This window comes from Vollenhovia emeryi, unplaced genomic scaffold, assembly GCF_000949405.1.
Source record: "Vollenhovia emeryi isolate VEMERY1.0 unplaced genomic scaffold, V.emery_V1.0 DF939146.1, whole genome shotgun sequence".
In the NCBI taxonomy this organism is placed as follows: domain Eukaryota; kingdom Metazoa; phylum Arthropoda; class Insecta; order Hymenoptera; family Formicidae; genus Vollenhovia; species Vollenhovia emeryi.
In genome coordinates, this window is record NW_011967220.1 from 1,430,412 (window position 1) to 1,441,845 (window position 11,434).

At 43.5% G+C, this 11,434-nt stretch overlaps 3 protein-coding genes across 4 annotated transcripts in view; 2 read left to right on the plus strand and 1 right to left on the minus strand.

Moving 5' to 3' along the window:
- The first annotated feature begins 169 nt into the window (after window positions 1–169).
- On the plus strand, window positions 170–3,409 carry LOC105566225 (protein phosphatase PTC7 homolog). Its single transcript, XM_012020064.1, has 5 exons — window positions 170–872; window positions 1,757–1,936; window positions 2,291–2,489; window positions 2,638–2,894; window positions 3,205–3,409. The coding sequence occupies exons 1-5, from the start codon at window positions 620–622 to the stop codon at window positions 3,252–3,254; spliced, it is 939 nt and encodes a 312-aa protein (XP_011875454.1). The 5' UTR covers window positions 170–619; the 3' UTR covers window positions 3,255–3,409.
- Window positions 3,288–8,755, minus strand: LOC105566224 (derlin-2). Its single transcript, XM_012020063.1, has 6 exons — window positions 8,418–8,755; window positions 7,766–7,831; window positions 7,391–7,558; window positions 6,624–6,746; window positions 6,066–6,229; window positions 3,288–5,876 (listed from the first exon to the last, which is right to left on the minus strand). Exons 1-6 carry the CDS (start codon window positions 8,514–8,516, stop codon window positions 5,774–5,776), a joined length of 723 nt encoding a protein of 240 aa, XP_011875453.1. The 5' UTR covers window positions 8,517–8,755; the 3' UTR covers window positions 3,288–5,773.
- A 223-nt stretch (window positions 8,756–8,978) lies between these two features.
- LOC105566223 (cytoplasmic phosphatidylinositol transfer protein 1) overlaps window positions 8,979–11,434 on the plus strand; it is a 5,081-nt gene continuing 2,625 nt past the window's right edge. For both annotated transcript variants that reach the window (XR_001009258.1, XM_012020062.1), the window contains exons 1-7: window positions 8,979–9,222; window positions 9,412–9,560; window positions 10,387–10,475; window positions 10,671–10,678; window positions 10,749–10,820; window positions 11,073–11,171; window positions 11,246–11,401. Coding sequence is in view for 1 of the 2 variants with exons in the window: in XM_012020062.1 (XP_011875452.1) it covers window positions 9,172–9,222; window positions 9,412–9,560; window positions 10,387–10,475; window positions 10,671–10,678; window positions 10,749–10,820; window positions 11,073–11,171; window positions 11,246–11,401 (624 nt within the window). In the remaining variant the exon portion in view is untranslated. The remainder of the gene's footprint in view (window positions 9,223–9,411; window positions 9,561–10,386; window positions 10,476–10,670; window positions 10,679–10,748; window positions 10,821–11,072; window positions 11,172–11,245; window positions 11,402–11,434) is intronic.

Below are 11,434 nucleotides of genomic sequence, written 5' to 3' on the forward strand. Positions count from 1 at the left end.
GAATAATCGACTGCGATTGGTCAATTCTTATCGAGCGACTACGACTACGACCATTGTAGACAGAACCGAGAATCATTGTAGCGGAGGCTTTAACCAATCGCAGTCGACTATTTTTACGACTACGACTTTACGACTTCTATGTAGACGAGGCTTGAGGCTCGCCTCTGCGAAGAGGCCGAAGTCTACTCGACGCCAGCGCGCCACGTGATCGCGCACCAAGTCGATCCCCGAACCTTTTTCCCCGTGTGTGCCTCTCCGTGCGCGCCGCAGTGTGGTGAATGAACGATAAGCGCGTGGTGGACGACCGTGGTGGCCAGCTTCGAGTCGCACGGTTCCTCGGCCGCGGGTCCTGACGGAGCGCGACGAACAGCGGAGAGAGAAAGAGAGAGGGAGATAGAGAGAGAGAGAGAGACAGAGACAGACGTCGACATCGGGAACGAGAGACTGAGAGAGAGGATGGCGCCGAGTCGGCTGTGAGTCGGCGGGATAATCGTAGAGCGAGACGGAGCGGTCGAGGGGAACGCGCGTCGTGATGCTGCCGGGCTCGCTGGTCCTGGTCGCACGCTGCTCCACGTCGTCCACGTTCTCCACGTCGTCGTGAGCGGTGACACTAACCGCGATGCAATCCATCTACTGGACCGGACGCTTGCTGTCGCGCGCGCTCTGGAACGGCATCTCCAGCTACAACACCGCGTGCGGCGGCGAGCAGCAGCCGAGCGCGGCCCGAGTCGCGAGCGCCAGCCGCCGCGAGGCCTCCCTCGTCTCCGCCGTGTGCGGCTTCCCGAAGGACTTTGCCCGCAGCCGGATACGCAGGGGCCAGTTCGGCGACGACGCTTGGTTCACTGCCAGATTCAGGACGGCCGAAGTCATGGGTGAGAGGACTCGCCGAGGCGCGACCGCATCCCCCTCGGGGGGAGGTTTACGGATTTCTTTCTTTCTCCCCGGCTGCCCGCTTCTCGAGTTCCTCCCCTTTTCTCCTCCGAATCCCGCGTCTTCACCCCTCCAGAGCCTGGCGCAGGGCCTGAGGAACGTCGCTAAGGGCATCTGCTTCCTTTCACTAATTTTTACATTTTTCCTTGAAATGCCCATTTCTTCTTCCTTTCCTTTTCATCGCGGACGACTTATCAGTCGCAGAGAACTCGTGCTTTTTTTTCTGAAATGAAGGAAGACAGCAGTTAGCGCATGTCGAAAAACAATTTATCACGGTCCATGTTTAATCAAAAGAAAAAAAATGGCACTGTTCGCTTAAACGAATCTTTTCGCAAAGAATTTTATTGACAAACGTCTAGACCTGTAAAATGCAGCCAGTTTCAGATGTCAAAGTAAGTTACACTTACAACTAGCGTTATCTAAATGTGAGCCGTGGAAACTAAGTTTATCACCTAATATTGTGTTGTCCATTCATTTTTTTACATAATTTTTTGCCTGAAGTAATGTTGGCCATTTACTTATTGAGCATAAAGTATCCAATTGTCTATCTACGTCTGTAATCTAAGTGCATAAATTGTCGCTGCACCTCATTGGCACAGATGTTCGTTTCAATTATTTATTAAATAATAACTTGAAGACAATTTTACGTCGTAGATAATTGTGAACGTGTACATTTTGTTTCGAGACTGCAATTATTGTGTAACTCGTCTATTTACTCTACCGAGATAAACTTCAAACTTGTGGTTCACGTCGCTCTTCGTGAGGGTAAAATTGATTGGCGGTTATTCATAATTGCCTTGTACTAATTACCCTGTAAATGTTTCAGGCGTGGCCGACGGTGTGGGGGGATGGCGGCACTACGGAATTGATCCGGGAGAGTTTTCTAATTTCCTAATGAGGACGTGTGAGAGGCTAGTCTCCATGGGCAGATTCACGCCTACAGAACCAGCTGGCTTATTAGCACGTAGTTACTACGAATTGTTAGAAAATAAACAACCAATATTAGGTGAGCGGATTGCCCGTTTCTACCGATGCAGATTTAATACTCGGCTTAAATTACTTTTTATCTATTTCTAAAACTGGAAAAGGGTATAAAGTGAGTCGAGCCGAGATCAGAGTTAATCCACATTGGAAATGAACACCAGTTGTTGCGTAGAAAAATTAGAGACAAATCGGAGCCACCTAAGGCCTGTGTCCACGATGCTAGAACTCGGCCCAAGTTTGTAGTTCCGAGAAATGTGTAGCCAGTCAACTGGCAGCTTTCATGGAGTAGCTGCATGTTCTAGCATCGTTGACACAGGCCTTCAGAAATGCCGCCCGGAGACTGTTTCTCACGTCGGTTAATTTATTTCATGTACAGGTAGCAGCACCGCGTGTGTAATAGTTCTTAATAAAGAGACGAGCAGCATTTACGCAGCCAATATAGGAGATAGCGGCTTTGTAGTCGTACGAAGGGGAGAGGTGGTACATCGGTCTTCGGAGCAACAACATTACTTCAATACTCCCTTCCAGTTGTCGCTGCCGCCACCGGGACACTCCGATCTAGTTCTTCGTGACAGGTATATTATTTTTTACGCCTGTTTCTTCTGTTTACGTGTATCTGCATATTTCTGTAAAACCGCAGGTATAAAATATTTCTATCGTATGTTGTGCGATGTCCTCGTGAAAATTCATTGTGAACAATTACCTTCGTTCTTTGCTCCTCAGTCCAGAATCCGCCGACACCTCGAGTTTCGGGGTCGAGGACGGCGATGTAATCCTTCTGGCAACCGACGGGGTATTCGACAATGTGCCTGACCAGTTGCTAGTCACCGAGATGCGTAAGATTGAAGGCGAGAGAGACCCCACGAAGATACAGGTCGTCGCTAACACGATAGCGTGGATGGCGCGTCGTTTGGCGTTTGACGACGCCTTCATGTCTCCGTTTGCTCAAAATGCCCGAGAGAACGGGATCGATGCAATAGGTATGTGAAGTCACTGCTGATTATTTACGCCGAGCTACTCATTCTTTCGAGCAGCAGCGTTTTTGATACAAAAGAAAAGTAGTTTGTACAAAAATATCTTAAAAAGTCATAAGATTGCTGTTTTCGGGCACATAATGTGGTGCGATTTTTCATTTGTTTCCTCTTGATAAAAATTAAATGTTAACTGAAAATTTTCCTCTATTGATCTTGCTTGAACTTGATCCGTTAATATGAATAGATAAACGGGAAAAGTTTAGATTAAAGATATTTGACAAAAGCAACGTGCAAAAGTAGATTTTGAACCTTCCAGGTGGTAAACCGGACGATATCACGGTGCTGTTAGCAACAGTGGCGATATGATAAAACAATAAGGAACCAGTGTACAATAGAGCCCTGATGATCATTGTATTATAGTCCATGTCATTGCGTATATGTATTTAGTTATACACATCATATTAATCCTATTACGCTAATCATTTATTATTTAAATCGAAATAAATGGTTTTGTAAAATCACTTCTTATCCTATTCATTATTATTCATTTCTTTACAGCTTTGATAATTACTAACGTACTCTTTGGCGATTGCGGATGTGCTTGTTGATTCACCCTTTCAGCATCTACGTGCCGTGTGTCGCACGTCCACTTTTGCTGAATTTGTCACTTTCTTTAGCTGCAAGCATTTACATCTAAGAGTAAAAAAATATTTCAAGACCAAAACGAATCGAGATTAACGAGAAAGTATGGTCTTTGTACATTTAATGAGATACTGAAAGAGTTAATACAAACGCCTCCTAACAGGAACCGATCAAGAACATAATCGTCGATAACTGTACCAGAATGACAATGTTGACAATGTTTAAGCAACGACCAGGAATATCAAGATTAACGACTTAAAAATCCAGAAACATAACACCCACATTAGAATTACAAATATATTAAAGTATTGATCGAGCTAAATATGCAAGGAATACATCGTGCGAAGGAAAAGCGTCCTACGATCCTGGAAGCCAAAGATATAAGAGAAGATAAGTATGTGCAAATGTAAAAAATTAGAATACTAAAGATACAAATCTAGTATTCAAAAGGAATAAAAAATTTTAAGGACTCAAGACCCGAGGATCTTAAATCGCGATCAAAACATCGATAATTATTCCTCGCAATTGCGTGGGAGTTCAAATTTCTTATTTCTCGCCTAAATCAAGACACTAAAATAAATTTACATTAACATTCGTGAGATGACCACCTATGTTAAAAAATTTACATCCTGTTTAGCTTAAAATATCATTGCATATAGCGCTTACAAGAATCACAGAAAAAGTTACATCCAAGCTGGTTATCAATCGTACTTGACAAAGTAATGTCTATCTTTACCAAACAGAAGAAAAAATTAAGATCTAAAGTTACGCTAAAACTTAATTTTTGCCTTTAAAAACCTTAATTATTAACGAATTTTATAAATAAAACTCCAAATTTACAGTATTGACTAATATATTAATTTTATAACAAAAAAAAACCATTACTGTTCTACCGTCCTGGCGATAGAAAAGCAACCAAAAGAAAAAGCGGTTATTAATTGATTAATGCACGTGTCACCGTTATATTCATATAGTACATAATATACACATATGAACAAAGTGTGGAAAGTGTGTGTATATATATTATTTCTTTAGTTTATATTTATAACGCGCGCGCGGCGCGATTTGTACTTTGTAGATGTAGTTGTCTAAATTACATTTCGCTACGATAATAAATAAATGCTTTAGTACACTTTAAAATAGTCTCCCTCGCACAATGGCATTTTTTTCTCTCTCTTTCGCTCTCTTTCTCTGCCATCGACACTTGCAAGAACTATGAGCACGATTAGTGTATCACAAAATTACCACCGATCGCAAATATCTTACAAAAGTGACTCATTCCCGAATAAATTTAATTAACTCGCGAGTGAAAAATTACCCCATATTGAACCGGAAGTTCCTATTCGCGACGGGAATTTAACCCTCGGAATGCCAATCCAGTTGCACTCGCGTGCATAAAAATGCTATTTCTATCGGATTCTGAATTCCGCAGATATAAATCTGCGAAAATTTCAATACTTATTACTAAAATTTTCGCTACAATGTTTAGGATGAAATAATCTATTATATACGACAGCAGGATCGTGTATAAATATAAACTTCGACTAATAGTACCTAATAACAACTTAAATTACTATTACTTTTTACAACGTTAAACTTATTCCAAACTTGTTGGAGAACCTATGATAAAAAAAAAACAAAGTATACGTTCGCGGCGCTTTTGAATAAAGCAATTTAATCTATCATATTTTCTGACAGTGCGCAACGCTTGGCTTCCAAAAGGTTAATGTTATCGATAGAAACCGGATTCTGTACGCAGAAACGAGCATCGAAAAACACGTATGAGTGCGCAAATGGAATTTAAGGAAATCGATATCAGGCTTACTGATGTTAAGCGCTTATCACGCAGCTTTTTCTCATTTATGTGCAGAGTGTATAAATACTCGTGCGCTTTCTCTTGTCTACAAAGTTGACTTTCACTTGACAATTTGATTATTATTATAGGCTATTCATCAATCGCGATCTTTTGATGAAATCTTTAATCAGATATCCAGTCGAATCTTCTAAAAAAATATCAGTTCCAGGCTTTTCAGAAGTCCTTTAATAAACGAAATCGCCCGATCTCTTATACACCCTGTATATTATCCTTTACGTGTGTCTCATTATACATCTTTGCATACAAATCCGGGCACTAGATCGTCGATTATCCCAAAGGAACAATGATAGAGACGCGCGTTTCCACAACGTCATCGAGCAATTTGACATAAGAAACAGCATTGGGAAGAGAATGCTGAATTTTTCTATCATTGCACGTTGGCTTCCTGTCCCCAATTGAAGCCACCCGGCCGGTCTTCCGGTGGTGGCATATAATCTGGATCCTCAGGATGTGCGTCAAACAGAGTCTTACTGAAAAAGAAAGGAATATTAGATATTATCTTTGTCAATAGTCTACCATTTGCTCATAATCACCCAACTTTAAGACGCCCCTCGACACCTCAATTAACAAATCGCACTGTTGCAGTAATTTTAAATGACCGTTTCAATCTTAATTTGAGTTTCAGGAAAAGAGATATATGCAAGAGTCACATTACGTACAGTATTTGCGGAGTTTTCAGAATTCGGAAACCGCCTCTTAATCGGGGGAATACGTCCTCCGCAAAATAGTAAGTATGTCCTACCGCCATTCCTACAAGATCGACCCATATCGTATTGCCAAGCAGTACAGAGAAGCCTAACAGCACCCACGGCAAATACGGAGCCTGAAAACGTCAAATTCGTCGGTAATCATCGCGTGACAAATTGCATCATGCGATACAAGCCAGAATAATGATGCCAATAGCTGTTTCCAAGGTCTGTTTTTTTTAGCAGAACTTTTTGCGCCATTATTTCCCCCCTTTTTTCCTTCTGCGTTCAAAACCATCATCCGAGTGCCCCGGTGTATCATTTTATCCTTGTTTAACGTACGGCGAGCAATAAGGAGAAAACGACACACGCTCGGGTGACGTTTCGGAACGCAGCCCAACACAGAGGGGGAAAAAAGAAGATATCAATGGCAAGAAATTCAGCTAAAACGAATAAACCTATAAATCGCGACGGTAATAAAACAAAGATAACGTCAGAGTTACGCCGTTCATTTCTCTAAGCTGAGCTTACTTGGAAGTTCAAAAGTCCGAAGAAGTTCATCCTGACGAAAGGATTTCGTCGTGACCACACGTACACTAACATTATCGTGAATGCGTGCCCCAGGAACAGTAAATTGACGAAGAATGCAAACGTCTAAATCGACAAGTTAAGGAATGACGAAAAGCTGTCCTCAACAAGGACAATATTATACCCTTTAAATAGCAATATTAATAATTAAATACAATTATATTAATTACAATTACTAAATTATGAACGTTATTATCCAGAGCTGTCGTTAGTTATAATAATTACTAATCTATCAATAAACTATATTAATGTTACAGTTGATACCAGGGGATCAATTCTGCATCCTGCATAGGAAAAATGCTAAAAGTGAGCGGCTTTGTCTCTTTTTTAAGGAAACAGAGACAAGGCTACTCACTTTTAGCATTTTCACTGTAGTGTAAGACAGAGCTCGGCGAGATAGGTCACAGTCAGGAATATCTATAGGCATATTGTATGTAACAAGTTGCAGAAGGCGCGGTCAAGAATCGTCGCTTAACGAAGACCGTTTTTCATTTGTTATAAATTTCATTTTGGAAAATATCGCATAAATATGTAGAGCTAAACATGGAATGAATTGCAAGTCTAAAATCGCGAGGCTTGGGGTATGGCGATTCTTTCAAAATTTTATAAAAATCGGCCGTGAAGTGACCCTATCTCGCCAAGCTCTGGTGTAAGATACAGAATTGACCACTGGACCATTGCTACGATTGTCGACACTTTGCCAAGGATACGATCATGCATATTCCGCCGAAGATAAACATCATGACGAAATCAGCTGTTCTCCTGCGGAAGGAACCTTCCTCCAACATGCGGCAATATCGATATGTGAAGATCATGTTGAACAGCAGGTTGAAGCCAACGTTCCCGAAGAACAGGAATGTTGTTATTAATCGCCATATCTGAAATCATTCAACGCTTACAGTTTTACCGCGAGCTACCGCGACGCTTGTTTAACGTTGGGGAAACGTAGAGACCTATACATGTGTGTGGCTTTAACATACATTACGTATGCGCAAACTCAACGGCGGTAGTGACTTTTGAACCATCTTATGCAACGAAGCCGAGCACTTTGCATACAGCCATTTGCATAACTGTTATTTTCGTACCTGGTACTGCTCCACAATGAGAATGGGATTGAAGTACAGTTGGAACGGGGACACCAAGTCCAATTGCTGAAACATTTTAAGTATTTACTTCGCTGGCAAATACACCTCGTAAACACAAAATTGAGCCCGTTAGTTATTCAATTTAAATTATTCCCGACCAGACTTCTCTCGCACGAATCATTTTTTTATGTACAATCACTAAGGAGGGCATTGGAGCGGTACAACCGTCGAGTTTACTCGGGCGTGAAATTTAACAATTTCAAATCCGCAAACGCAATAAACTCAAGGGGGACGAGAGACGTCGAGGCTCCGGGGAACTCGGAACAGAGCACTGCGGGACACTGGAGAGACATTTAATGACCGAGTTTACTCGAGCGCGAGCTTTAACGAGTTCAAATTTACAAATGCACGGACTCGAGGGGGATGAGAGGATCTTGAGTTGCTCCAGCGACTTGGAGCGGGGCACCGGAGCTTACTCAAGCGTGAGATTTAACGAGCTCAAATTTAGAAATGCACTGAACCCGAGGAGGACGAGAGATCTCGAGGATCCAGAGAGGAGGACCGAGGGGAAAGACGAGACTCGACGGCGACGCGCGCGACCGAGGAGGACGCGGGGATGGGAAGCGGGCGAAAAACCGCGCGCGATAAGTACCACGGCTAGGGTCGTGATGACACAAGCGGTGGTGTAGGCCCGCGTCACCACGGGCATCTGCATGTACTCGTGCCATAACGCTTCGTAGGCCATTGGCATCGGGTTGTCGGCGATCGCGCGCCCGTCCGCTACCTTCCTTCGCGCCGAGACGAGACCTCGCAGCTGCACGCACGCCGCTCCCAGGTGGCCCGGTCCGCTTCACCATCGCATGTCGCACCGGCGCGCGCGGCGTTGTTACCTGCACATCGTCGAGAACCCGCGACGCGAATCTACCACGTCCGCGCGCACGATACCCCTGGCCGTCTGTACACGTAACACGTGAAACTGTCGGCGGACGGGAGGGCGGCGCGGCGACGGGCGGCGCGCGCGCCTGGGGGAATCCGCCAATGATGACGGGCCGCTTGTCACGTTGCCCCAAGTCCCCAAAGCTCCTGCACCTTGAAACGAGACGGATACACGTTGGGCGTCGGGGTGAGAAAGAGAGCCGAGGATTCCGAGTGCAACAGGCGCAGGCGGACGCGTACACACAAACCTGACACGTCGGGGGGAGGCGGCGGCTGTGACTTTCACGCCGGCAGGTTGCCGACCCGTCCATCGATCACCGCGCGAAACGGCGAACTTCACCCCGTCGTCGGGCGAATTGTTTATCCTCTACGCAACGTCGCTCGGACGCGGAGGATCGGCACGAGGTCGGCTGCACTCGGCGAGCGCCTAGCACGCGTAAACGGGCCGCCCCCGGAAGCGACAATTGAGGATGGTTCTCACCAAGGAGTATCGCATCAGCATGCCGCTCTCCACGGAAGAGGTAACCCTTAAATCGTTACGCTCGATCGCGCGTTTAATTATTTACCCGACGGACGACGGTGTTTATCTATGCTCGGCTGAAGCTTGTCGCCCTCGCCGCCGTTCGCCGGCCGATTTCCCCCCCCCCCCCCGTAACACGACCCTTCCGCGAGCGATTGCTCCCTGTGGTAATCGACCGATCTTTGTGCAGTACCGCATCGGCCAGCTGTACATGATCGCCAGACACAGTCACGAACAGTCCGATAATGACGAGGGAGTGGAAGTCGTGGAGAACACCGTCTGCGAGGATCCTGTTCACGGGACCGGCCAGTATACCGAGAAAAGAATCCATTTGTCCAGGTGAATCCCCTTACGAGTGCGCAGGACTAGGATCAAGTATGGAAACCCCCGAATGTTTCAAAGACTATGCATTTTAGAAACTGTTGCAACGGTACTACAACTTTGGTAAACACTTGTGTACGCAACTTGGAGTTTTCATGTATACACAATTTATAAAAATTGAAGTACTATTGCAAAAGCTACCGAGTTTGAATATCTCAAAACTTGTCAGACAAATGAAAAAAAGTTTCATACAAAAGTTGTTCCAATTAATTAATAGAAAAAGATGATATAATAAGAAATGGAGGTTTCCGTTTAAAAAATTCAAGATGACCTTCATGTAACCTTCAAACGACTATCTAAGGTGAAACCAATGATACCATCTTATGTCCCCCTTGAAACCGTACAACTTTTGTCTCAAATGTTTATTTCTAAGATGCATAGTTTTCGAAAAATTTAGGGGTTCAATATCTTAATATGCTAATACGATTTGGTTTCAGTCAACGGCACACGATACTATTTTTCCTACTGGATTGCTTGCGACAGCCAATTAGGATCAGAGTTTTAGATCTGGGTGTCAATTCTGTGTCTTACGCTATAGTGAAAATGCTAAAAGTGAATAGCTTTGCCTCTTTCTAGCCGTCCTCTTAGGAAGAGACAAAGCTGCTCATTGCTCAAGCAATCCAGTAAACTAGTGTCGCGTGCCGTTGGCTGAAACCAAATCGTATTAGCGTATTAAGATATTACTTAAGATGATCTTGAAACAAGAATAGACTATGAATACTGGCCATAGTACAGCTTGCTCTCTTGAAACAAACACTGCAACGTTATCTTGTTTCCATTGCAGCAAACTCCCTTACTGGATCCAGTCGTTTCTACCACGAATATTTTACGTGACGGAAAAAGCTTGGAACTACTTTCCTTTCACTATCACAGGTACGTTCCATTTGGTCTGCACACAGCGTAATCATAATTGATCTTCTATCGATCTCACACTTTTAGAAGCTGGAAGTAGTCTGACTCTTGTAACTGATAATCTTTAAATCTTTTTCTCAATTTAAAAACGAGTGAAACCCTTTTGTTATATATTTTTTGTTTTCTGGCATGTTTGTTCGTTCCCGGCGACTGCAGAATACACCGTGAGTAGCATTTGTGAGTGTTGTCGCACACGTTGTTCTGTTACGCTTGAACTTCTGTTTCTTCTTCCAGTGTTCCTTTATACCAAAGTTCCACATAGAGATAAACACACGATACGAGGACAACAATGGCTCCACAGAAAATGTAAATAGCTTGTTATATTATACATCACGCCCGTGCTGCGCATTTCATCATTAAGATGCTATTTTATTTGTTGATAAATTTTTCAAGCATGCGAATTATCACTTATGTTCTTCAAGCATGTTGAAAGTTTCTAGACACTCAAGAACTTTTCTATTTATTTTATCGTCACGCTTAAAAACTTTATCGACAAATGTGATAATGAAAAGTACAATTAATATAATAATGATAATATTGATTGCATTATTATTGTAGTGCTTAGGACTGTCGCCCATTGAATTGATCCATCGGCAAGTCGATTTTGTGGATATTGCATATGACGAAATCTCTGCGAAACATTACAAGGAGGAGGAAGTAGGTTTACAGTCACTCACGTTTAATTTTTAACGTTAGATCCTCTCCTAATGGAAATACCTTAATCCTAACAGGACCCAAAGTACTTCCAATCGAAAAGAACAGGCCGCGGTCCTCTGGTTGAAGGCTGGAGGGAAACGACGCAACCCATAATGTGCTCGTACAAATTGGTTCACGCCTCGTTCGAAGTCTGGGGCATGCAAACGCGAGTGGAAGATTTCATACATAGAGTAAGCTTGTCTCTAATCGACCATTCGCCTGTC

What these genes read in the sequence shown, in the direction of transcription:
- LOC105566225 (XM_012020064.1), top strand. Translation starts at nt 620, where the DNA reads ATGCAATCCATCTACTGGACCGGACGCTTGCTGTCGCGCGCGCTCTGG. An exon ending in CAGGACGGCCGAAGTCATGG is followed by an intron (nt 873 to 1,756) that starts GTGAGAGGACTC and finishes TAAATGTTTCAG; the next exon opens with GCGTGGCCGACGGTGTGGGG. An exon ending in GATCTAGTTCTTCGTGACAG is followed by an intron (nt 2,490 to 2,637) that starts GTATATTATTTT and finishes TTTGCTCCTCAG; the next exon opens with TCCAGAATCCGCCGACACCT.
- LOC105566224 (XM_012020063.1), bottom strand. Translation starts at nt 8,516, where the DNA reads ATGCCAATGGCCTACGAAGCGTTATGGCACGAGTACATGCAGATGCCC. An exon ending in TCATCACGACCCTAGCCGTG is followed by an intron (nt 7,832 to 8,417) that starts GTACTTATCGCG and finishes AAAATGTTTCAG; the next exon opens with CAATTGGACTTGGTGTCCCC. An exon ending in CTGAAAACTCCGCAAATACT is followed by an intron (nt 5,877 to 6,065) that starts GTACGTAATGTG and finishes TTTCTTTTTCAG; the next exon opens with TAAGACTCTGTTTGACGCAC.